The 25,135-nt window shown below is 41.4% G+C and overlaps 1 protein-coding gene across 1 annotated transcript in view; it reads left to right on the top strand.

Moving 5' to 3' along the window:
- Positions 1–748: 748 nt before the first annotated feature.
- Positions 749–25,135, top strand: part of LOC139463948 (advillin-like) — a 51,415-nt gene continuing 27,028 nt past the window's right edge. The window contains exons 1-2 of the mRNA XM_071245416.1: positions 749–973; positions 21,390–21,547. Coding sequence (XP_071101517.1) covers positions 892–973; positions 21,390–21,547 — 240 coding nt within the window. The 5' untranslated portion in view covers positions 749–891. The remainder of the gene's footprint in view (positions 974–21,389; positions 21,548–25,135) is intronic.

The following is a 25,135-nucleotide window of genomic DNA, read 5'->3' as shown; positions in this document are numbered from 1 at the left end:
ACACACACACACACACCTCGCTACATAAGTGCAATAATCTTGGACGCAACGTTAAACCCAATTTCACCCCACCTCGCCATTATAATTGACATTCCTCAATACCATGGACGCCTACGACACAACAGTGCCACGTGACAGCGTTCTGTCTCCTGCTAAATACCGCAGGTAAGAATCCCAGTAACAAAGTAGGCCTTCATTCCAGCCTTGGCTTATGCAGGTGCCCCATGTAACTTATGATTTATCCTTTGCTGAAATCAATTGCATTTTATTGGCTTATCAATAAGGCATAACGAAACTAATCCCACTTTCCTTTGCCTCTCCTGACCAAACCTCACTAAGCCACTTTTCTATTCATACCGGATCGGTAGAGTTAATAAAACGAGCGTCGCAATATTTACTGCTTTGCAATATTATTCTAGTGAGCTATGGTGTTTTGTCAGCGAGACAGAAGGCGCTACCAAACGTTTGTTCGTGTATGGACTTATCATTACAAACAGCGACCCCGGTCGCTTTTCAATGTGCGCCCTCTCGCCTAGGAACATGGCGAAACATACACGCCAGGTACAGCTGACTGTGAGGTATGTCAAAGCCGATACTCGTTGATTGTTGATAATACAGTGGTGATATAGACTACCGTGTATGTTGCAGGCTTGCAACTGACAGTTATTAACCGCCACCCGGGCCAGACCCGCGAGAAGAAAGTGATAAGGGACGCTGTGAACAGTAGATTTAAACTGAGAACGTTGTTCAGCGTCGAATTGCTTGATAACATTGTTCATTGGAAATATATACTGTTTATTGGGACTAAGTGCTTACCCCCGCTGTGTTCTAACAGTTGGTCAGATGGTCCAGTGATTGTGAAACGTTACGGGATTTACAGAAATTTGAGAAATGCGGCAAAAACGGTCAAGCAGTGCCCCTGTGAGGGTCCTGACCCACAAGCGCCTGACAGCCACCCCCCTCACAGTTACAGGTAAGGATGACAGTTGTTGAAGTCAGGTGTTATTCAGATATCTTGTGTGTGTGTCTCGTGGTATTCAGATCGATTGATCGATACGGGGATCAGCTTAATGTGGTGAGAATTAGTGTACGCCAGGGCTGACTTCTACCTCCTTATGCCTTATTGTTTTTAGATCGTTATTGCGGAAATAACGGACCTCTTTAGTAGCAGCATTGCCCTTTGTCACATCAGAATGCCTCGTTCTGTAGAGTCAGATTTCATTTTGTGTTACAATATTACTTTGGTTTCTTTTAGAAATGCGTTTTGTTATTTGTTTGACATAGACTGATTGCTAAGCAGAAGGTGCGACATACTGTACGAATGAATGCTATGCAGCAACCAATACACACCGTTATTGTGGCAGGTAGAGATAGCTATGTTATTAAGATGTATATACATAAATTATGTTTAACTCACCCCTTAAAGGATTACAGACACCATCTATAGATCGGTTGCGCCCCCGATTTCAGTAGGACATAATTAACTTAATTGTCTACGAACATTTTGTTAAATGTCATGATACCTTTGACAAATACCTATTTAAATGATGAGTAGATCGATGCGCGTGACGTCAACCATTGGATTGTCTGGTCCAGACTCGATTAATTAAAAGACCGCCTCCATATAGCCGGAATATTTGCTAAGGGCGGAATTAAACAACTAACAATCACACAAACAAACGACGCATTTCTCCAGATGGGAATAGGTGTGTTTGATTAGTGTGAAGATGATGACCTGATAAATCAAGAGATATATTGCAGTGGCCATAGATTGTAATACCTCTGATAAACGTACCATTGTCAGTGTTGCATGCATTTAGAGATATGTCGTCAGTAAACTTATAAATTATTAATAACGAAGGGCTAAATAATAATAACTTGCCCAAAAGTAGACAAATGGAATAATTAACCGAGAAGAATCGTTAAGTCTCTGGAAGTTCTGTATTCTTCGTTTTCTGCGCGTAAACAATGGCTTATACAGTTTAGAAGACATATACCATAGATTATTATGTAAAGTTACATGTGGGTCTTTGATCTTGATTGTAATATATGTGGCTGGGTGTGCATCTACATATATCCGATAAGAAGGCGCTTCATTACGGGCACCGATCGCATGTAATCCGTTAATGCTGGATCCGAATGTGCTTTACAGGCCAGACCATTTTGTAATAGATTTATCTTTCTGATGCTTCTGTCATGTAATTAACTCTTTTGTCAGTGTCTTTCGACCGGACGACTGGTCAGATTGTCATGTGAATGGGTTGCACTATTGCACGCAATGGCTTTGTCAGCCAGGCTTCGGTATAACGGCGTAACATATCCCAGTTCTTTCACCAGATGAGTTGACACGAGCACACTGTATTTATTGCGGTGTATTTCACGCATGATTTCAGTGAGGACGTGTCAGACGTATGCATATCTATAACTATGCATTCTGAAGCAGGTAACGTTCCACATGCTTGTCGCAAGAACCGACTGGGGCATTCGTCACCACTCGCTCCTTTCCGTAACCTGAAAGAAGACGCTATTCGGCTTGTCCCGGTGTAACACGAGTTTTGTCACGAATGCGACTGGTGAGGATCGGATGTGTGACCTAGTTGACTTGGCATCATCGTGCCCGTCGTCGGGCGTGGGTCGTAGCTCATGCTGCCAAATACACGTGTACTTAGCCTCAATTATTGACACTCCGCTGTGACATCACTGGAATATTCCTAATGCGATGCATTAACATTTAGTGGCTCGCTGACATGGTTGATGCATGTCATCGCATTGCGTGGATCGATGCTCATGATATCAATCACTGGATTGTCTGGTCTAGACTCGATTATCGACAGACCACCGTCATATAGCTGGAATACTGCTGAGTGCGACGTAAACAAACAAACAAACAAACAAACAAACAAACAAACAACACCACCAACAACAACAACATCCTCTCAACTACAACACGTTCAAATTCTGTGCACGCACTTTTCGGATCTCACCCTGTTTGTCACTGATCGGCGATCTTTGCGGTTACGGAAAGGGGCGAGGTTTGCCGATTGGGTTTGCCAGTTATCGACCACCGGTTGGCCCAATCCATGCTCCAATCGTGGTAGTTGTATAGGTGTGGTAATCTGTAATATGGATATCCTTCTCCAGCAACTCGGGACTGCGATAAGTGTAGGCTTCGCTACGCCCGTGTTACGGCGATGCAGCTTAAGGACAAACATAAACATGACTATGGCTCTACGTGTATTTACCCTGCGACTACACACGTCTTGTATGTCTGTGCTGAAGGAGTGCCTGGAGGTCCCCTCCAACAGAGACCCCGAGCCTAATGGTGCTTGATGTGGATCATTACAGCACTGTTCGGGGTTAACCGGTTCATGGTATACAGCATTAGAAGTCTGGGGAACGAGAAACAGCACTCTCGACAGGATTATAGCGCAAACGGTTAAGCTGTGATACTTATTCAAGTTTGGAGTGGTTGATGAGATAGATGAACGGCTTTTAAATGTGATTAACCCCGGCTGAAAATGTTTGTTAGAGTTGGTATGGTAGAATATGTCCGATTACCAAGTCAACCAATTTTCCTTATCCGACGGGGCCAATCACAAGACAATAAACACAGACTAATGAAATATTTTTGAACATTTGGTCTCTAATATGGGTCATCAGAACTGGCTTCTGTAAATCATAATGAACATGAGGATGAAGAACACTTTCTATCGAAATGCCCTCTCTCCAAAGATCTGAGACTAGAACTAAAATCATCACCCTCCCAGCTATACAACCAATATCACTATAAATACTACTAAATCCACCGGCGCCTTCTCCAAAAATATCTTCTATTTCATTTAGAAAATGATCATGCAAAGAAAATATGCATCTCCTCGGGGCCTTGAAAAAAGCAGTATTTCTGTTACATTATGTACATCAGATTTTCTAACTTTATAACAAGACATGTACATGCTTTGTACCTTGCCCCTATGGGTGTTAATGTACAATAATTCTTCTTCTCCTTCTTCTTCTTCTTCTTCTTCTTCTTCTTCTAATACACCAGATAGAGGCTGCCTCGCGTTGGACAAACTCCGGATTAGTTAGTGTATTGTCCCGCATACGTCGCACACAAATGGATACGTCAAATACGACATCAGAGTCGTGCGCCGTCTGATCAAACCTTGAATTCATTTGGTCCCACTGTCCTAGTGGCCATGTAGATCTAAGAACTGAATGTCAGACAGACGTTGTGTCCTAGCAGTAGTACTTCCGGACATAAAACCATGCTGTATTTACTAGCGGCTATATAGTCTCCAACATGCAACATGTTCGTAGCTACGACAGCCGTAAGTCTATGGTAAATTATAGACGTACGTTGAGTCGCAGCGCTACAAACGCTTTGTGAGTCTGGACCTGCAGGATTGGTTGGTTGGTTTGTTGATTAACGCCGCACTCAGCAATATTTCAGCTATATGACGGCGGTCTGCAAATAATCGAATCTGGACCACCCAATCCAGTGATTGATGTCATGGGCATCGATCCACGCAATTGGGAACCTGACCACCCCATCCCGTTAGTCGCCTCTTACGACAAGCATAGTCGTCTTTTACGGCAAGCATGGCTTGCTGAAGACCTATATCCCGGATTTTCACGGGTCGGCCCTGCAGGAAGCGCTGTCCATAGTAGGACGTTGGAAACTAAACACGCCATAGTCCTGTCGACAGGGCCATTTCCTATCGGACCATGACAACTGTTACACCGGTTAACTGTTAATGTACAACATTATTCAAACCCAAGTCAGTCTTACCCTCCGGTCCCGCTCAACAAACAATAATGTTCTACTATCCCCTACTTTAACATGACTTACGATTGTCACGCCGCTTTGTGGAATGAGGCCTAATGATATTCTATTTATACAGAATGCATATTAATAGCCCCCTGTCTCAAAACCTATAATTATTTCAACGCGATCTAACGACCTTCAATTCTATGTAAACGGCCCATTGGCGAACTGTAGAACGTGTTCGGAATATATTTTTCTCTCTGACCCAGAGGTGGGTGCAGAAGGTGTCACGTGTTAAGTGGCCCGTTCTTTAGGAAAAAAAAACATTAGAAAAAAAATGTTTTCATAGACAAAGTGTTAGTATCAGTGGCCCCCGGCCAAACCACCTCGTGACTTTTTATGTGAAAAACACACACACGCCTCTTTTTTCAAACCCCGGACCAGCCTCTGTATAGGGTTCCATTGCGTACATGTATATATTTTGTTAATATATCAACGTAGGGGCGGGCGGGTAGCCTAGTGGTTAAGGCGTTCGCTCGTCACGCCGTAAACCTGGGTTCGATTCCAGACATGGGTACAATTTGTGAAGCCCCCCGCCGTGATATTGTTGGATTATTGCTAAAAGCGGCGTAAAATCAAATTCGCTCACTCTATATCAACGTGAACAGATACAGTTTCTGATAGCAGATCAGAATACAACGATACATGTTGATCATGTAGGGTTTGAACTGTCAGTCATAGCGAACAGCTAAAAGGCAAGAGGGTTGAACACATTCAGTTTGCAAAGGGCGTTTGGATCTGTCATCACGAACAAGCATGCACTAACCAAACTCATAACAATAACAACCCACTAACTCCACCCTATAACACAGATACAGACACAAGTGTTGTTATGGCGTTGACATATAACCCCCCAGAGAAAAAACAACAAACTTCAACTATTCCCCAACACAATTAAAGTTCCTCGCATTCCTGATCTCTTTGTCAGATCGACCTCTAACACGAAGAAAAATAAAACTGACAGATCTTATTGTGACCTCACAATAGAGTGTGAACACGACATCAAACATATCACCTGGATCACAAACAACAGTCTGTGTAGTGTAATATATATGTACTGTGGTCACCGGTCACAATAATGGGGTATTGTTGTGTCCAGGAACGCTGTAGATCACTTCTGTACGTGTCTGTCTCGCTTCATGTGTGAGTAGGTCTAAGGCCATGGAAAAGACAGTTTTGTTTATGTTAACAGTTTTGAGGAATAACTGGTGCGTAAAAGCGTCTTGTTTTGTTGACACTGTCCAAATATCAGGACCAGATTTATTGTGTGTAATTAAAAAATATAGAATGTCATGTAGTCTGTCTTACAGACCTGATACAAATATACTACTCAAAAGAAGTTAAGGATCACCCGATTCTTTCATAATGGTAAAGTGAATCTCTCATGACATGAGAGATTAACTATAGTAATATGAAAGAATCGGGTTATCCTTAATTTCTTTTGAGTAGTATATATCAAATACACCCATGCAATTCTATAATGTTTGGCAAGTCTAGATTGCTGCAGTATCTGAAAATGAAGAGTCTCTGGGCTCCTTTTAATTAAATCTTTATTAAGATAATTTAACAACTATTTTTTTCTGTGCGATATGTTCACTTCTGAGACTAGATGTTAGTCTAAAGGTCATGTGGTCTTCTTTTTCTGTGCGATATGTTCATTTCAGAGACTAGATGTTAGTCTAAAGGTCATGTGGTCTTCTTTTTCTGTTCGATATGTTCACTTCAGGGACTAGATGTTAGTCTAAAGGGCATGTGGTCTTCTTTTTCTGTACGATATGTTCATTTCAGAGACTAGATGTTAGTCTAAAGGGCATGTGGTCTTCTTTTTCTGTACGATATGTTCACTTCAGAGACTAGATGTTAGTCTAAATGGCATGTGGTCTTCTTCTTCTGTGATTTATGTGGACTAAATGAGGTAGGGAGAAGTGGTCAAACGTTTATTTCTTCTGTATTACAACTGTTATTGGCATCCAAGATGGCACAAACGAAACATTATTTTGAAACATCTTTTCTTGATATATATGGGTCGCATTTAAGGGAAAGACATAATGTTACGCGGTGGTCTAGGGGATGGTAAGTGTTGTCGGTTATAGTTGTGAGGTCAAAAAGCGAATTTCATAAGATCGGGGTATTGCATATATTGATATCTCAGTTTGATGTGAACTGTGTGTTGATAGATATAATCAGATGTCATGTCGTGTCATGTCATATTTGTTTATACCAGAGTGTAAGTATTCCGAGATTTGGAATTAATATTTGCATTGTTCCGAGTTTTGACGCCATATTGAAAACTTCAGCGGCGTCTCATGACTTGCTATACACTACAGACATATGTTTGTAAATACAAAGCTTCCTTGGTCCATGAGCTGTGAAATGATAGGTCGAACCCCTGTGTATTTTCATACTTGCCGTAGATTGTATGACGCGCCATTGTTATCAAGACCTGGAGACCGAATTCATTTCATCTGTGATGCCGCGACGCCGCGACGCCGCGACGCGACTGTGATAACTGACGCGGGCGGAAACAAATAGCAAAAGACAGTTTTGTGTTTGCTTGAAACATCAGATATCTAGACAAGAGTACATTTTCAGATTGAATACCGGTTTCTCCGGAAGACCGAACATGTGAAATAATAGGCTGAACAAACATGTTCTCAACAATAGTTGCCGGGAAAGCAAGTGGACATAATATAGTTCAGGCGAACGAAAGCACCAGTATCAATCCCTCTGCCAAATCTTCATTCCTTACAGTGGTGTAGCTTAATGTATACTGACGTATAACATACGACTTTCACTTTGTTACCCGCCGTTGGTGTTCCTGTACACAAACATTGTTGCCCGTCTCTACATTGTGATCGCGACATAATTTATTGCGGACATACTTACGGTTCGTGTGCCGTTCTCTCCATAAGGAACTTGTCAGTGGGTTTGTTGCCCATAACAAGGCTTATAGCAGTTGTTTATGGAAATCATTAATCACATGGAGCGGTTTATAACTACATGGGAAGAGCCCTTTTAATGTCTCAATGAATGTACCAAGCTTATCGAGACAGGCCCTGAGCTATGTTAAGGGGGAATATATCTTGATATGTCTGTTTTATATGCGTGGTATATATGGGTCTATTGTTTGAGTTTATTGTGGGTATTATGTACATTCCGGTAAGCATGTTCGACCGACCACGTGTACACACGGTACAACTAAGGCATGCATGATTCCGTTGTGATAAAAAATATATTCCCTACTGTTCTCTGAAAATGTTTCCTTTTTTAGGTTCTTGAGGGGCTGCGGGAAGCACTGTCGCTAAGGCGTCGAAGACCCGTGAAAATCCGGGTTAGAATAGGTCTTCAACGACCAATGCTTACCGTAAAAGGCGACTCTGCTTGTCGTAAGAGGCGACTTGCGGAATCGGGTGGTCAGACTCGCTGACTTGGTTGATGCATGTCATCGTATCCCAATTGCGTGGATCGATGCTCATGATGTCAATCACTGGATTGTCTGGACCAGACTCGATTTTTTACAGACCGCCGTCATATAGCTGGAATATTGCTGAGTGCGGCGTTAAACAAAACACAAACATAACGCGCCGAAATTCGCTGTACAGCGTTGTGTAAATTTAGCATACCAGAGATCTATGATCTGGGTTCAAATCCCAGATAAGCCCTGATTATATTACTAGGTTTGTTTTCATAAATTAAGTTTAATTTGTATACGGTTTAGTTCAACCGAAACCTGTCTTATATTACATACATTGCATCATGTATATCAAGATTGTAAACTGATCCATTTCTATTAATGGACGAATAAGCAAACACACTTTCAAATTATTTGACCATTATTCAAAGATTTTGCTGTAGATAATCACATGCTGACATGGCATTTCTTTACCTATTCAGTCAAGCGCAGTATATTGTCTATCGGCAATACTTTGTTCTTATCTATGAAAGCACCTGTCGATATCACGTGATATTTTCCTATGACCGACTCCCAATCGGAGCATGCAAGTCGGTGTCTTGATCATCAATTATCTCCGATCCAATCTACATGACCCGTCACCGTGTCACGTCACTTCCAGTGACATCGTCTGTGTTTTGTCTAGTCAAGCTGAAGTGACACTTGGCACCCGTCGGAATTAAACTGATTTTATCAGGCATGCTGAGACCTCTCATCAATCATTTCACAAACTACACGGTTTAATAATATTCAAGGATTTCCTAACAAAAAATGAGAATGTATGATATCTAATTTTCTTATAAGAAGTGTAACAGGGTGCAATTCGGTCACGTGATTACATCAACCGTTCGCGTCATCAAGGTCAATTGCAAGTTGCACGAGCGCGGTGTTGTGTCGTCTGCCAGATCATGATCGCATTGACAAGAGTTGCTGGAATATCACATGATTATATTCAGGAAGTGAAGAATATTTTTGAAAACGTGCAAAACAACTGACTATGAGATACTTTTAATTATTAACACCAACGAGTGGACAAATGAAAGACATCAAAAACAGGTAAATAAGCCTTTTATCTTATAGCCTTTTAGGAAACTTTTCGTTTCATGATGGTTTGAGTATTGATCTGGTCGTCGAACGTCGTTTGTTTATACATGTAGCGACTACCTGTACGTTCATGTATCCAAAGTTTGCAAACTAAACACGAAAGCCCCATAGCTTTCATTAGTTTTTATTAGTTTCAACAAAATCAGTAAATGACTAGCGTGTCACTGAATTGTCTGTTTCATCGATTACTTGATTGTCTGGTTTGTTCACAGGCTGTCGTCGCATGGCAAAAGTACTGCCGTACAAAGTCAGGCAATAAATACTTACTTTTTTGTGCCAATTGTGTGAATGGAGGGTGGTGCCGGTAGGACAGGACATGCTTAGTAAATACCTTGTTCGCGAACACCTGGTGTCATCGCTGATTTTCAGTGATCCATTCATATAACTGTCACAGGTATTTGCTCTTGACGCCAAATGGAATCTGTTCCTGCGGATAATCTAGACAGTTTATTCTCCTGCATTGACATTGCTTGTATCTGTTATTTCAGTGTAGCATATGTTTCAGATCCATGTATTGTATCGTTTTTGCTTGAATTTAGCAACAGCATAGGGTAGGAATATCCGTTTCCAGTACACACTAGTTTTTAACAGGTCATTGTTTTTTGGGTTTTTTCAAAGTGCCGTAATGTAGGTGAGATGAATGCTTTGGGTACAACGCTAGATGATAATGATGAAAGTTACTTTGACCAGTGCAGTACGCTTGGCATTCGTTCCGTATTTCTACGTTCCGTAGTTCTATCCATAACATTGGAACATATGCCTATTTCATCAGCATCTTTACGTGATGTAATACAATTTCTCATCAAAATGGGAACATTGATACTAGTATGGACATTGATTACGCTCTACGGAAGTAACATTCATAAACTGCCGGGCAGAAGAAAGTATGCAATTGAAACTCCACATATCACTTTTCTCCTTACAGTGTACTGTGAAATTGCGACCCTCGTGTTCCTTGTGACGTCACGCGCACGTCACCTCTTGTGAGATACTCATTGATGTGATGCATGTGATATCGCCTATGATACCCGTATCAAATACATCATCATCGAATAACCAGTTCTTGTTTGGTTTATTTCAGTCACCATAAAACATGGGATTTGCATTTTAAGTTGTAGCCGTATCAAGAGGGATACATGTGGTTTCATGTGTTCTTCGTTAGATTTTAAGCAACGAGAGACACATAAAACCACATGTACCCCGAGTAATACTGCTACAGCGAATAGCCAAAGTTTTTGAAACTTGATAGAAAACAGCTGTTTGATTGAGCTTAGGTTAACTTGTCATGTCATGTCGTGACGTCCAATGACTCCTAAAAAAGCGGCCTTTAGCTTCTAAGGGGAGTATTCGGCCGCTCATTAATCCACGTGCAATCTATCTTCTTCGTGGCGTGGTATTAGGGATTTATTCTCCCGTTCAAAAATTAATTTCCCTCCCAGGCGGGATACATCGTATTTTATCAATATCACGTGAACCAGTCAGATATCATCTTTTTTTACATGGATGTACGATGATTTCTTTTGCCCTGAAGTTTCGAACGCAAATGGATTTTCATGTGCTTTGCTGGTTGACATTGTACCTATAACGGCTATGAATATGATACGTCAGTGAGCTGCTTGCTTTGTTGTGTCGTATGCTGCTTTGATTGTTTGATTAAACACAGATCTATTCCCCTTAGCTACCCTCACTATCAAATTGTTATACCCCAATGTTTATTTCCGTCACATTTTCTCGGAATATTAACGATTTATATTGTTTCTGAAGCAATGACATATTCACTGTTCTGTTTCATTTTAAATGTTCGCCTTACGCCATTGTATTGCTATTCATTTGCATTTCTCAATACATGCTTGCATTCACAAGAACATTGAGGTTGGAGAAATAGACAAGTTAAGACAGTAGTTGGATGGGTGATCGCGTTGAGAGTTTTTAGGGTTCTTGCCCAGCACTGAAACACAGGTTACATATGGTGTCTCAAGCAGTGAATGGGTACCCGGTCGGATGAGATGGTAATGTGACTGATAACCTTCCTGCGCCTCATAAGGTAGCTTGAGTAGTATGCACTCCAGGAAGTTGAGATTTAAATCTGCTGCACCTTGATCCAGTCACCGGGGTAATAATAATGTAACGTCATGAGTATTCACTGGCTAAATGCAACGTCGTTGAAATCATTAATACTATCATTATTATACTGAATGAAATAGCTCAACCTAACGTAAAGGCACTTCATCACACACAATATGTTGTTTGTTTGTTTGTTGTATAACGCCGCACACAGCAATATTCCAGCTACACAACGGATGTCGGTGAATAATCGAGTCTCTAACAGTCAATCCAGTGATTGATATCATGAGCATCCACGAAATTGGGATACGATGACATGCATTAACCATGTCAGCGGGACTGACCACCCGATCCCATTAGACGCCTCTTACGACAAGCATCGTCAACTCTGACGGCAAGCATGGGCTGCTGAAGACCTTTCCAAACCCGGATCTTCATGGGGCCACACACGATAGTACACAACCATTTGCAGAATATTTTTTCTATATATGTGATGAGAAAGGGTCACAATTTGTTCGTTAACATTCGTGTCAAATTGCAGTCACCTTTTCATTTACGTTCCCCAAATATGTAATTAAAACTGCGATAAATATCTGATGATTGTTTCATGTATTAGACCGTGTGTACAAAGTCTTGAAAACTATGTCGTGTCTATAGCGTTCCGTCTCTTTGGGTGAACAGAATAAGTTTATTCTCCGATTTAATGAGTTCCCCGCTCCATTCGACCACGGTGACCGTACATAGCAGAAGGGAAATAACTCTTCCGGGCTTATTTCAAATGTCAGCCAATCAAGCGCCTGTTGTTAATATCGTTTGGCGCTTTAGCGATATACATTGAAGTGATTAACACTTCGGGCGGTTATTTTCATATTCACTTTCCAAAAGATTGTAGTGATTACAATAGTTACGGCGTTTAGAAGATGGATAGAAGTTGTCTATCTCCTACACAAAAGAATATAAGCTGTGATTGATAAGACTCGTTGAGAGAGTTAGCAGATAGCGTTATATACAACGCAGTCGTATCAATGCTCCCTTTACATCGAGTTCTGACTAGGCAAACAAGGAGTTGACGGCATGAGCAGCGAACCACGCCTTCGGGGCATGATAACCCCAAATAAGACTGATCACCCAATGGTACTATACCGCACTCTTTCACAAAGCACCGGGTACTTAGGACCTACTCCGCCAAGGAATCATAACGGGGGACTCGTAGAGCGAAGTGTTATCACAAATAGTTTCTATTTTAAAAGCAGTATCAAAGCTCTTCATTTAAAAACCCCAAAACAAACCTAAAGCTTCGTAAAAGATAATAACTTCGCATACTATCTGTTTAATCATTTACACAAGACATTGTAGACAACAATAGGAAATCGGTGACATCGTTCAGTGCAGTAATGCAACAGGAGCGCTGCCCATTGTATTTATCAGCCTTTCCCCTAGTAGTAGTTCGTTAGTGGTCCTGTCGTGTCCTAATTCTTTTTCAGTTAATGGAAAAAAACGCAAAGAAAGCAATTGCATGCAATTTATTTATCAAAATCTTACCTCAACGTACATGCCTGTTCCTGACCATATCTAACTTTCAAAAGCTTTTATGGTACACATATGGAGGACATTTAAAAATTTGACACGTCGGAGACAAAATTGATGTCTGCTGCGATTTCCTATTTTGACTTGTACCATATATTCTCGTGTTTTTTTTCCAGGTGAACAATTGACTCGCTTTCGCGTGTGTTTGCGATGGGTGTCACCAGTGGTGCAGGATACGCTTACCTTTTCGCGAACACCTGGTATCAGCACTATATATATTACATTGATACTGATTCATAAACACATGCTCATGATATAGTCGAAAACGTAGAATGGACACAGTTTTGGGCGACATTTGTTATGAATATGGAAAAGGGTTGCCGCTTTTATTTACAGTACTATGTGATTGATAAATGCATCAACATGCATATAGTGACCTAAGTCACCCTGCCTGTCTTGGAACACGTGTGAAATAACTGTAACCAAATACCGGTCTTCATGCTCTGCTGCAGTCGCTTGAATATATTCCTGGCATGATAGCAGTGTTTGTATTATTGTGCTTGCCGAGCTACATTTACACAATAATACTATAATCCACCCGTACAACGCCCCTTGGTAAGCCTGGTATAAGGGGACTTGCTTTACAACCCTGCAATGCCAGTGCACATATGCTACAACGTTTCCTAGGGCCACATTTCAGCTATAATCCTCCCATTAAACGCTGTGAAATATATAGTGGAATAAACACTACCTAATGACACTTTGGATCAGGGCAAATCTGTACCCGCCAGGAATATATGTCACACTGATTACCGACAGTACAGCTAGAGACCTCGATGGGGACTGTATTGGTGTTGTTGACGCAGGAACCTGAGGTAGGGTATTGTTTGAAATCACTGTTTCTGGAGAGAAAAAAACGGCTTAAAGAGTTTATTTAAAGATACGGTGCACAGATAAATCCCCCAAAAGTTTTCAAAACGCAGCCCGTGAGAAAAGCTCCTATATGTCTGAAGGTTTGAAGGTATGTGTATATATGCTATTGGAGATATGTTCCATATAGCCGCCCAGGAAACGATTTCAGCCGTGTTCGTGTATGAGTTATGTTGTTGATCACTACTGCATAGATCAGCTATTTACACTAAGGTAATAATATATCATGGATGAATTCAGTTTAGAGTGTAGGATATTATTAATTGGATGAGCTAGTTTGCAAGCGGTCAGACATTTGCAACTGGGGTTAATATAGGTTTTCAACCATAGCAACGGCTAAATTACTCCTGGTTTGGAAGGAAACGTCTCTCATTTCGTCTCTTAACATTATTAAGATAGTGTAACCGGTTCAAGCGCCAACTCCTGTTCGAACACGAGGCGTACGATTCTCCTTACTACCACACTACTCGTTTTCGCACATCACATTTGATCCGTGAAGATCCGGGATAGAATAGGTCTTCAGCAACTCACGCTTGCGGTAAGAAGTGGCTATTCTTGTCTTAAAAGGCGACTAACGGGATCGGGTAGTCAGGCTCGCTGACTTGGTCGATGCATGTCATCGTATCCCAATTTCGTGGATCGATGCTCATGATGTTTTGGTCCAGACTCGATTCTTTACAGACCGCTATCATATGGCTGGAATAATGCTGAGTGCGTCGTCGTTAAACAACAAACACATTAAACTGTAAAGCACACGTAACTTGAGTAACAGCCAGCACCTTAAATCATTTAACTTCTTGCCTACTTCTAAATACATCGAGAGTTGTATATTCATTCCATGACCACCCCCCACGCGTACACGCGTACACACACATACACACACACATACACACACACACACACACACCACCACCACCACCACCACCACTTCCATTCGCCCTTTATTGCAGCCTTGGAAAAACAACGCGCCTCTGTTTGAATTTCGGTACCGTCTTGTTCTTGTACCGTCGGTCCGTCGCTGGAAGTTTGGGTTTTAAAACGCCAATGACATTTCCCCAGTAACAGGCGCCATGATTGCAGGTATAATTACTCATTCCGCTAAAGAAATCGAATTGAAATGCATATGTGTGTTTTAGAGGGAGTCTGGCCCCAAACCCCTCATCTGAATGGTGTAAATCAATGTATTATATCAGTCGGACACGACGTGGTGTCATTACATGAATCATGGCTTGGGAAATGATATATTGTGTCCTGGCGTTAATGACACACGGCGAGGATGATAGTGTACATGATCGTATTCAAGTGTGACATTGAAACATGCAAACTACAAGTCGGGCCCATGGACGCCGATCGAAATGACTCACTATTATAGCTACATGTTTTTCTTCAGAATTACACAGACATAAATTCGGTATAGTTAATGGGTATTTGTCAAAAACACCGAGAAGCTTGTATTCCAATTACACAAAGTCGTTCTGCGATTATACAAGCGCAGTTTTTATGGCGCATTCCTTGTATCAGAAAGATATTGGATCTCTATTTCTGCCATTTCTCGCCAGGAATAGCTGCAAGAATTGTCATTGGACGTAATGCAATATTCTCTTGCTTTCGTGTGACATAGGAAAAGATAAAAGTAATTATATTGTGTCCAAAGTTTTAATGGTAGATATAATATACTCTTAAAAATAGTAGGGGATGATGAAATATAAATGTTAATACCACTTAAAAGAACGAAAATTAGTATTGACGACGAACATCCAATGCTACAACGTTTATGTTTGTAAAACTTAACACCAAAACGCACCCATTTGTATCCACGTGGCTCACGCAGTAGCGCCACACGGGTGCATCATTCCTGATTTTTGCAACTTTCAAGGACGGTCGATTAATCTCTGTGGATCTTTATTTCTGTCAATCTTATTGATTTTGCTTATCATATATTTGTGATTTCATTCATTGTTTGTGTATGAACTACCGATGCTGCGCCTGCAACGCGCGGAGCGTGTACCGGCTATTGGCATGCTGGAAACTGACAGAAGTTCAATGTATCACGGTCTGTGATTAGTTGACTATGGACCAACATATCCAAATGTTGACGATCGAACCCGTTCAGGGCGTCCAAGGTCAACGACAAGACTACAGGGTCCATTGATCCGAAACCAGGCTAAACGAAATCGAGTTAAAACGGCGAATCAAATTGCTGCAAACCTTCACCAGGTTACTTCAGTACGAGTTACGGGTAAGACGATTCGCAATCGTCCACGTGCAGCTCATCTCCATGCTCGACGGCCACGTGTTGTGCCGCACCTTACAAATCTTCATATTGCCAAAAGACGCCAATGGTGTACACAACGTTGAAACTGGTGTAATCGTCGCCGGTCACGTTTCATGTTTTCAGATGAGTCCCGATTGCAGTTCCTGGACAGGCTTGGTCGTTTCTGGCAACGTGAAGCCATGTTGGTGCATTGGGAGTGGGACAGACTCTCTCAAATCGCCATTGGGAGGCACATACGCTGTATATTTCGCCGAGTGAAACCATGGTGAAAAATGAGTATGGCTAATGTTTCTGCCAACAACTCACATGTCGACGTGGAATTACCGTGTGAGTTAGTCTATGCTGATTACCTTGGTGAAGACACTTAGAAACAATATCCATGAACACAGCGTCGTCATTAGCTGGCTCAGTGCGGCTCATCCCTTGCACACACTGTACTGTGAACAATGAAAAATATAGGGAAATAAGCTTCACTGTCAATACATTTGCAATCGCACGCATACAAATTAAATACATGTCAGAATCACATATGTTGATATGTGTTTGTGTGCATTGTTTCACACGCGTATAGGTAGACAAGGCTTGGAACCCATGATAGCATATCATTTTACTGTGTCTAAAACTAAGTGTCCCCTTATACATTTCCACCAGTATTTGCGGCTGGACCAGCTTTGTTATAAGTTGCACATCAAAGCAAATACCACACACTGGTGAGGGTTCGCGGTTGTGGTTCTCATGAGTTATTCTCCGTGTACTACACAGTAGGCTTATGGACTCAATATCCCATCTTCAAACCCCGGGCCTCTATAGTCTATGTAGTTCCACGGAACGTGTTGTGTTGAGATGGCGTCTTCCATGTACGATGATTAGATGTGGCTCGACAGAAACAACCACTGAGGTTTGCTGGTGTAATCACCTCGTTCTGTTGAAAAGATTACTTTCATTTGGCGCTCATTCTTGGAACCATGTTGTGTTTTGAGTAACCGGAGGTTGCACGAATCACCTCCCAAGTGCGATATAAGCGGACCTTACTGCGCATGTATAACGTGTGGCAGAGGGTGAGTAGATTCATATTGAACGTCGCGTCGGCAATATTTTAGTCATCCAGCGACGAGGTTGCAAGGGACGAAAACGTTGGAGGCCCTACGTAGCATTGTATCTCGTGTACCAGGTTCGGTAATGTGTTAGATGCATGCGTGTGTGCTTGTTTGCTTGTGTGATTGTTCGTTACATGCAATGTATATTAAGGATAACCTTTGATTTGTATTTGTATAAGTGCAATAGTATACACTTATAGCACAAGGCGAAACAAAAAAACCTTAATTCACCCAACACACAACACCAAAATAACCATGCCGGAGTATGCCCAATAACATTTCATAACTACGTTTTAATGTTAACTAGTCGCCCTGTGTTCCATAGTTAGAGTCGACTGAAGTGAAGATCAAGTATTATGTCGTGTGACCTGGCCGTGTCTGTTTTTGTCAAGCTCAGACCTGGTAACATCTCACCATGATATGAGTGTCACGTTGTTGAATGCGGTGTAATCACATTCACTTACTGTCAAGTTGATGTCTTCCCAATCGGTGTATAATAATAATAATAATAATAATAATAATAATAATGATAATAATAAAAAAAAAAATTATAATGAGCAAGTGAGTATTGTTATACGCCGCTTTTATCAGTATTCAAACACTACTACTGCTACTTCTACTACTACTACTACTGCTACTACTACTACTACTACTACTACTAAAAATAACATTTTTATAGCGCTAAAATCCAGCTAAAATTAACTGCTTGAACGCGCCGTTGAAAATTGCACGACACTGGACATAATATAGAGAGAGCGGAAGGGACTATATACAGATCTTGGTACCCCGTCGGAACTACACAGTTAGCCTCGTCGCGCACCAGTGACTAATGTATTTCATGCTGCCCGTGTGGATACATTTATATACACTAGCTGTAACGTTCGAACATAAACTGTGAGCTAAATGTAACGCATAATGTACGTGATTTAGTGTCATCTAACTAAACACCACCGATGCGTGGCAAGTCTCGCTTGTTGGCCTTGCGTCGTGCTTGTTGTCAGGTATCGGTTTACAGTATATACCAATGTATTCTTTTCGCTGCACTACGCTCTGATCTATGTGTGTGGTATAGAGGTGTTGTGGAACGGAGGGATCAGTTGATCTTACAGGGTAAATATCTTCGGTTAGCATTTTCTCTATGAAAAATACTTATAGCGATATATCGTCAAATGCTGCTTGAACGTCAGTAGGTAATTGAGGCCCAACGTCTCTGTAAATATGCAGTATCCTCTACTTCATCTATTCGTTTCTACCTTTTTTAATTTTGCCACCATCTTTGGTCTCATGAATTCTAAGAATATTATCATGTCTTTGAATTATTTCGCGGTCGACGTTTGATAACGTTAATGATGTTGAATAACGCCACTTCAATATGTTTAATTGATTTTACCGTAAATCGTAGCCAATTCACGTGTTTGTTTATTATTATGCTTGTGAAACTAAAACGGTAGCTCAAGTTAGTTTTTTCAACAGACATGTTTCAATTAGTGCAGATGAAAATATTTAATTATAACCCCAACCTACGCAAGGTAATATTGCTTTTAGATAACTCCAGAGATTACGACCAGAAACCATCGATGCATGCTTATTACGATAACAGTATTAAAACTATATTGTATGAAACCGACCCTATATGACACCATTGTGTGGTAAACATAATTCTTGTCAGCGTTGATGAGACATGCTGATACTCGGGTCATTATATTGACCAGGGTTCCATCCCACTTGACTGCATTGTATTCCCCACCACGTGGTGTTGCTACAGATTACACTATACCTAAGGCTTCAATCATCAGCTGTAGTGAACACCACAGAGGCGATGAACAGTATCCCTAACTGATGAAATCAGCGCCAGCCACCAGGGCGATGACATCAGAAATATAACACTAAGTGACATGGTGTAGTCATATACCTATTGTTTCTAGCGTCACTTGAGTATTATTGATTAACAAGTGTCGTGAAGCAGCTAGAGAGATATAGCTGATTCACCCGAGGTATGTATAACGCTGACGTGGTGTGTGAGTGTAACACAGTGTCCGACATGGGCCAGTACCGTAGGCCAGGATACTTGTTTGTTTACCTGTAGTATAGAGGTATATGTACTTGCAACGTTAGTCTTCCTGACCAACATCGGGTGGTATGGTGTGGTGGTAACGTGGATGCATGCAGTGAGATGCTTCACTGGAAGTAAGTAGTCGATGTGTATATACCTTTATTAGTCTGTGCAAGAGCCCCGACCCATAAAGCGTTCGTTGCACTACATGTACGACATTCGAAAGTTTGTGCTAAACGAGGGAACTACTACAGTCGTAGTAGGACAAACACTTTCTGGGTATACACGCGTATGTAATTTCTATACACCAGCATCAAAATGTATAATTTCATCCAACACCCATGATCGGAATATTTAAATTTACATTTACAAATCGGTATACATTAAGGTTATGAAAAGTTGGGATAAATATTCAGTGATGATGTATTGTTCTGATGCACGTAAAGTGACATTTTCACACGTATTGGCCGCGGGTTTTACCATTAGCCGATAATGAGGTTGGCGGGTGACGTGATTTAGTTTGTAACTGGTTTCTATGTATAGACCATTAACATGATTTAATAATGCACCATTCACAGCCAATCACTCCTGAATCATATTTGTGACAGTGACGGTAAATCACTGTGTATTCCATTACCATATGCATTCAGCTGCGTAACGTGGTGCTATTATAGGAGTAGTAAGTAGGTGTGTTCCACACAGTCGTTTATCTGTGTGACGATGACCTGTATTCTGTGAGCAACACCAGGGTGCGACATCGTCTACAGTGGGGGCACACCACCAATAGACAAAGGTGAAGAGAAAGCTATCTAGAATATTAGTATACTGCGCTAACACACATGGAGAAAATGATGTCTTGAAGGACCATGGACACAAAGCTATCTAGAATGTTAGGATACATCACCAATAGAAACAAATGGACAGAAAGCTATCTAGAATGTGGGGGTACAGCATCAATAGTCACAAATGGACATAAAGCTATCTAGAATGTTAGTATACATCACAATAGACACAAATAGACACAAAGCTATCTAGAACGTGGGGGTACAGCATCAATAGGCACAAATGGACATAAAGCTATCTAGAATGTTAGGATACATCACAATAGGCACAAATGGACACAAAACTATCTAGAATGTTAGGATACATCACAATAGACACAAATGGACACAAAGCTATCTAGAACGTGGGGGTACAGCATCAATAGGCACAAATGGACATACGTTATCTAGAATGTTAGGATACATCACAATAGACACAAATGGACATACAGCTATCTAGAATGTGGGGGTACAACACCAATAGACATAAATGGACACACAGCTATCTAGAATGTTGGGGTACAACACCAATAGACACACATGGACATAAAGCTATCTAGAATGTTGGGGTACAACACTAATAGACATAAATGGACACAAAGCTATCTAGAATGTGGGGGTACAAAACCAATAGACATAAATGGACATAAAGCTATCTAGAATGTGGGGGTACAACACCAATAGACATAAATGGACATAAAACTATCTAGAATGTGGGGGTACAACACCAATAGACATAAATGGACATAAAGCTATCTAGAATGTGGGGGTACAACACCAATAGACACACATGGACATAAAGCTATCTAGAATGTGGGGGTACAACACCAATAGACACACATGGACATAAAGCTATCTAGAATGTTGGGGTACAACACCAATAGACACAAATGGACACAAAGCTATCTAGAATGTGGGGGCACAGCATCAATAGACACTAATGGATACAAAGCTCTTTAGAATTTTAGGATACACCACAAATAGACAAAATTGGGTCGAAGCTATCTAGATTGTGAGGGCACAACACCAGTGGACAAAGGCGAACAGAAAGCTATCTAGAATGTTGGGGTACATCACCATTCGACAAAAGTTTGGGCGAAGCTATCTAGAAGGTTACGGAATAATACCAGTAGTCTACTGTAGGGGCAAAGCTACGGTGAGGGTAAAGAATGTCGGCACTGGTGGAGCAGCACGATCTTCTTGATTATGCAGTATGTTTATTACATTATCGATTGTTTTCAGATTATCCCCGTAACCAGACTACCCGCGCTTCCTGTCGGTCACGTGTTTCTTCGAGACGCCTGGGGTCTGTCATGAGTGGATCTGGACTTGGGGCAGCCATCGACGCCTTCAGCGAGGTGTCCCTGGACAGGCCCGGACTCTTCATCTGGAAACTCGAGGTACCTCAATTACATAATTACTGTTCGAGGAGGTCCCCACATTCACTCAACCACATTACTGTATCCTCAGTGTTCGAGGAGCCAATGTTTTTTAACTTCATTAAAACATTAAGACGTCATGTCCCTATAATGACGGTACCTTAAGCTTGTCCATGTGAGCGCGTGGCGGTGAACGCTTAATTTCTCTGAAGCGATTACGTTCTATACCTTAATCATTAGATGATTAATTTCATCGAGAATTCAATAAAGGCTTTTCAGGTCCGTCGTTTGTGCACTGATGTTCCTCTCCTAATCAAACTCGGTTGATGGGTGCTTCTCAAGATGTCATTTAATATACCATCTATTTACTGTCACTGCTATATTAAAGTCGTAGATGGGTCTATCAATCTTAATATCTTATGATTTGTAGGATTCAAAAGAGATTTAAAATATAAATAAATAAATATGTTTCTGTTTTATGAAATGGGTTTTTTTGTCAGCCAAAGTTGATTCGATGGGAGTGTGTGTCCTCTGCAAATCGATAACACCAAATGGACTTACAAGTACACGTCATGTCTCAATACCTCAGGATAGATTAAACCTTCATTTTCCTTATTAACTGAAGAGATTCTAATCTTTATTCCACGTTTAATCCCGAAAGTATTTTTGAAGTATGCTCCGATCTATTAGCACCTACCCTAGGCCCATTCCGGTTAAAGAAAAACTACCATTATCTGAACCCATTGCTGACTATGTATCTGCATTCGATGGCTTCAGGATACCGATCTACTCTTTATGGCTTCATGGCTGTAAAACCCCACCACAACAACACATTTAAGATTGGATACTTACGCACTAGGCGGGGAGGGCATCGTTCAATCGAAGTTTTTGATGATGCTATCTAGACTCTAGAGAGGCAGTTGCATCATCTGCACAAGAGACGAGAAGACGAGAGTGAAGCGGGCGCCACTTTCTTACAAGCTGGCATACGATTGCTGGTAGATTTTTTGCTTGGCTCACTGTCCTCACTGTTCTTACAAACTGTCGTTTTTTTATGGGGATCGTGCATGATTTCTATAAACGATCGGTTTTAAATACACGGGCGGTTGCAGCAGCTTACTTATCATGCATGCCATGCAGTAACAGCAAGAACAGGTCTCATTATCTGGACAGTAAATGTTTCCATCTCTCCTCCTCTCCAGCATCCCTGGCAAAGTATCAAACATCTGTATGCTGGATCAAAGGCAAGGTGATCCATACTTCCCAGCATTGGTCTCCTGTGACAGTCTATGCTTCTTCTTATCGGGCCGCATAAGTCTATTGACGGCAACGAAAGCTGCAACGTGTTGCTGGCGGTTGTGTTTTCTTGGTAGATTAGTTTTCAGATAAAGTTAAGATGCGGTATGCATTACCGATGTCGGTAGATTAGATTGTCGGCGTTTTGCTTGTGATAGGTAAGGGAATTGATAGTGGATTGTGTCGCTCAAAGCGATGCCAATGTCCCCAGCCTCTTGTCTTGTGGCTAAGAGTGATTGAACCGAGTGGGTCATTATATTTACGCCAATGTCGTAAAATATTAATACAACGGCCTTTAAATAATTAAGTCTGCGCCATGGTTTTGGGGCTTTTGCCTTTTGTTGTTTAACGCCACACACAGCAATATTCCAGATAAATGGCGTCTGTCTGTAAATAATCGAGTCTGGACCAGACAACCCAGTGATTGATAACATGAGCATCGATCCACGCAATTGGGATACGATGACATGCATCAACCAAGTCAGCGAGCCTGACCTCCCGATCCCGTTAGTCGCCCCCTGCGAAAAGCGTAGTCGTCTCTTACGGCAATCATGGATTGCTGAAGACCTATCCTGACCTATCTTCACAGGTTCTGCGCCATGCACACCGATCCAGCTTCATGATATGTATTGGGTACTGGGAGCATATGCCTCCCCTGAATTTCCGCGAAGGGTTAAATAAAAGGGAGTGAGGTTCTATTTTGCTCCGGAGTTCTAACGCGAATCATGGGACTATGTACCTATCGACATGCAGGTGCTCTATTTCTTAAAACTCGGCGTAATACCTCCTTCACTCACTGGTAGTATCTGTTGTGGCAGCGGAATTTAGACTGTCTACGTTCCAGGCATTGATTACTGTATGGATAATCAGATTTGTCTTAGCAAAAACCATAGCAGTCTGCCATTCATGTGTTAGGTGTAGGGAACATGGTGAGGTGATTCAAGGAGATTCCCACCCGATAACAAATACCGGCAGCTTTAAGAGACGGGTCATCCCAACTTTTCTCAAGTTGTTGAATCTGAAAAATGCAAAAAGTGGTTGTAATATGAAAATATCCAGATGGAAACTAATTAGTCACTTGTTTGGAAATGTTTGTCTCCTCCCACTTTGCATACTAGTTTAATAAACAAGTATTTTTTTAACCATTTATGGTATTACTCAGTGTGTTGAAACTGACTGTTTCCCGAATACTTCAAGGATTTCTTCAGCTGATCACATGGATTACTACCACTTGAACATATTGCTGAGCTATGTCATCGTTGCCATGGCAATTAGTTATTACATCAGAGCGCATTTACTGCCGGTCGTAGTTGTTATCACCCGTGAAGATCCGGATTAGAATAGGTGTTCAGCAACCCATGCTTGTAAGAAGCGACTCTGCTTGTCGTAAGAGGCGACTAACGTGATCAGGTGGTCACTGACTTGGTTGATGCGTGTCATCCCATCCCAATTATGTATATCGATGCTCATGATATGAATCACTGGATTGTCTGGTCCAGACTCGATTATTTTAAGACCACCGTCATATGACTGAAATATTGCTGCCTTAAACAACAAACAAAAAAGTAAGCAAACAAACGTAGTTGTTATCCTATTCAAGCAGGAGTGAAGTACCACCACCGACCAGGTGGCCTTAGAAATAGAAACTGTTTCTTGCTAATGAGTTCGACCAGCCTAATGTTTCTCAAATGTCAGTGTGTTGCATGTCTATTACCTTTTCAATACTATTTTGGTTACACATTACCATTATTGTCACGTTTTATGTTTAAAGAACAACTGGACATGTTTCCAATTCGTAACCAGTCAGTTGATATTATTCATTGCTGATGCACGGTCAAATCCCGGGATTATTTTTTTACACCTTCATTTTGTGAAAGCATAGTTTTCAAAAATATTCCATACAACTAGTGGTAGCAGGATGGTTCGTGGGTAGAAAGTTCTATCCTCCCCACGTCTTGTGTTGTATGTAGATAGATAGATACACTATTTCAACAACCGCCTCCTTGGTCTAGAGGTGGAGCGTCCGCCCAGAGAGCCGCGTCATACCAAAAGACGTTAAAAGATGGTACTTGTTGTTACTCAGTCTGGCCCTCGGCAGTCAGGGGCTAAAACAAGGACTTGTCTGCTCGGAGTCAGTATACTGTGTCTGAGTGGGGTATTCATGTTAAACTGCGGCATGGTATCTCAATGAGCCAGCACTAATAATCGACATCAGTCCGGACTTGTACAAGCAGCCGCACTAACACACGTGCATGCACGTCGCTACATAAGTGCGATAATCTTGGACGCGACGTTAAACCCCATTTCACCTAA

The sequence above is a fragment of the Haliotis cracherodii genome, unplaced genomic scaffold (genome assembly GCF_022045235.1).
Source record: "Haliotis cracherodii isolate W230 unplaced genomic scaffold, xgHalCrac1.p SCAF_1, whole genome shotgun sequence".
Taxonomy (NCBI): Eukaryota; Metazoa; Mollusca; class Gastropoda; order Lepetellida; family Haliotidae; genus Haliotis; species Haliotis cracherodii.
Note: the sequence above shows the minus strand (reverse complement) of the source record. Positions and strands in the feature narration are given on the sequence as shown.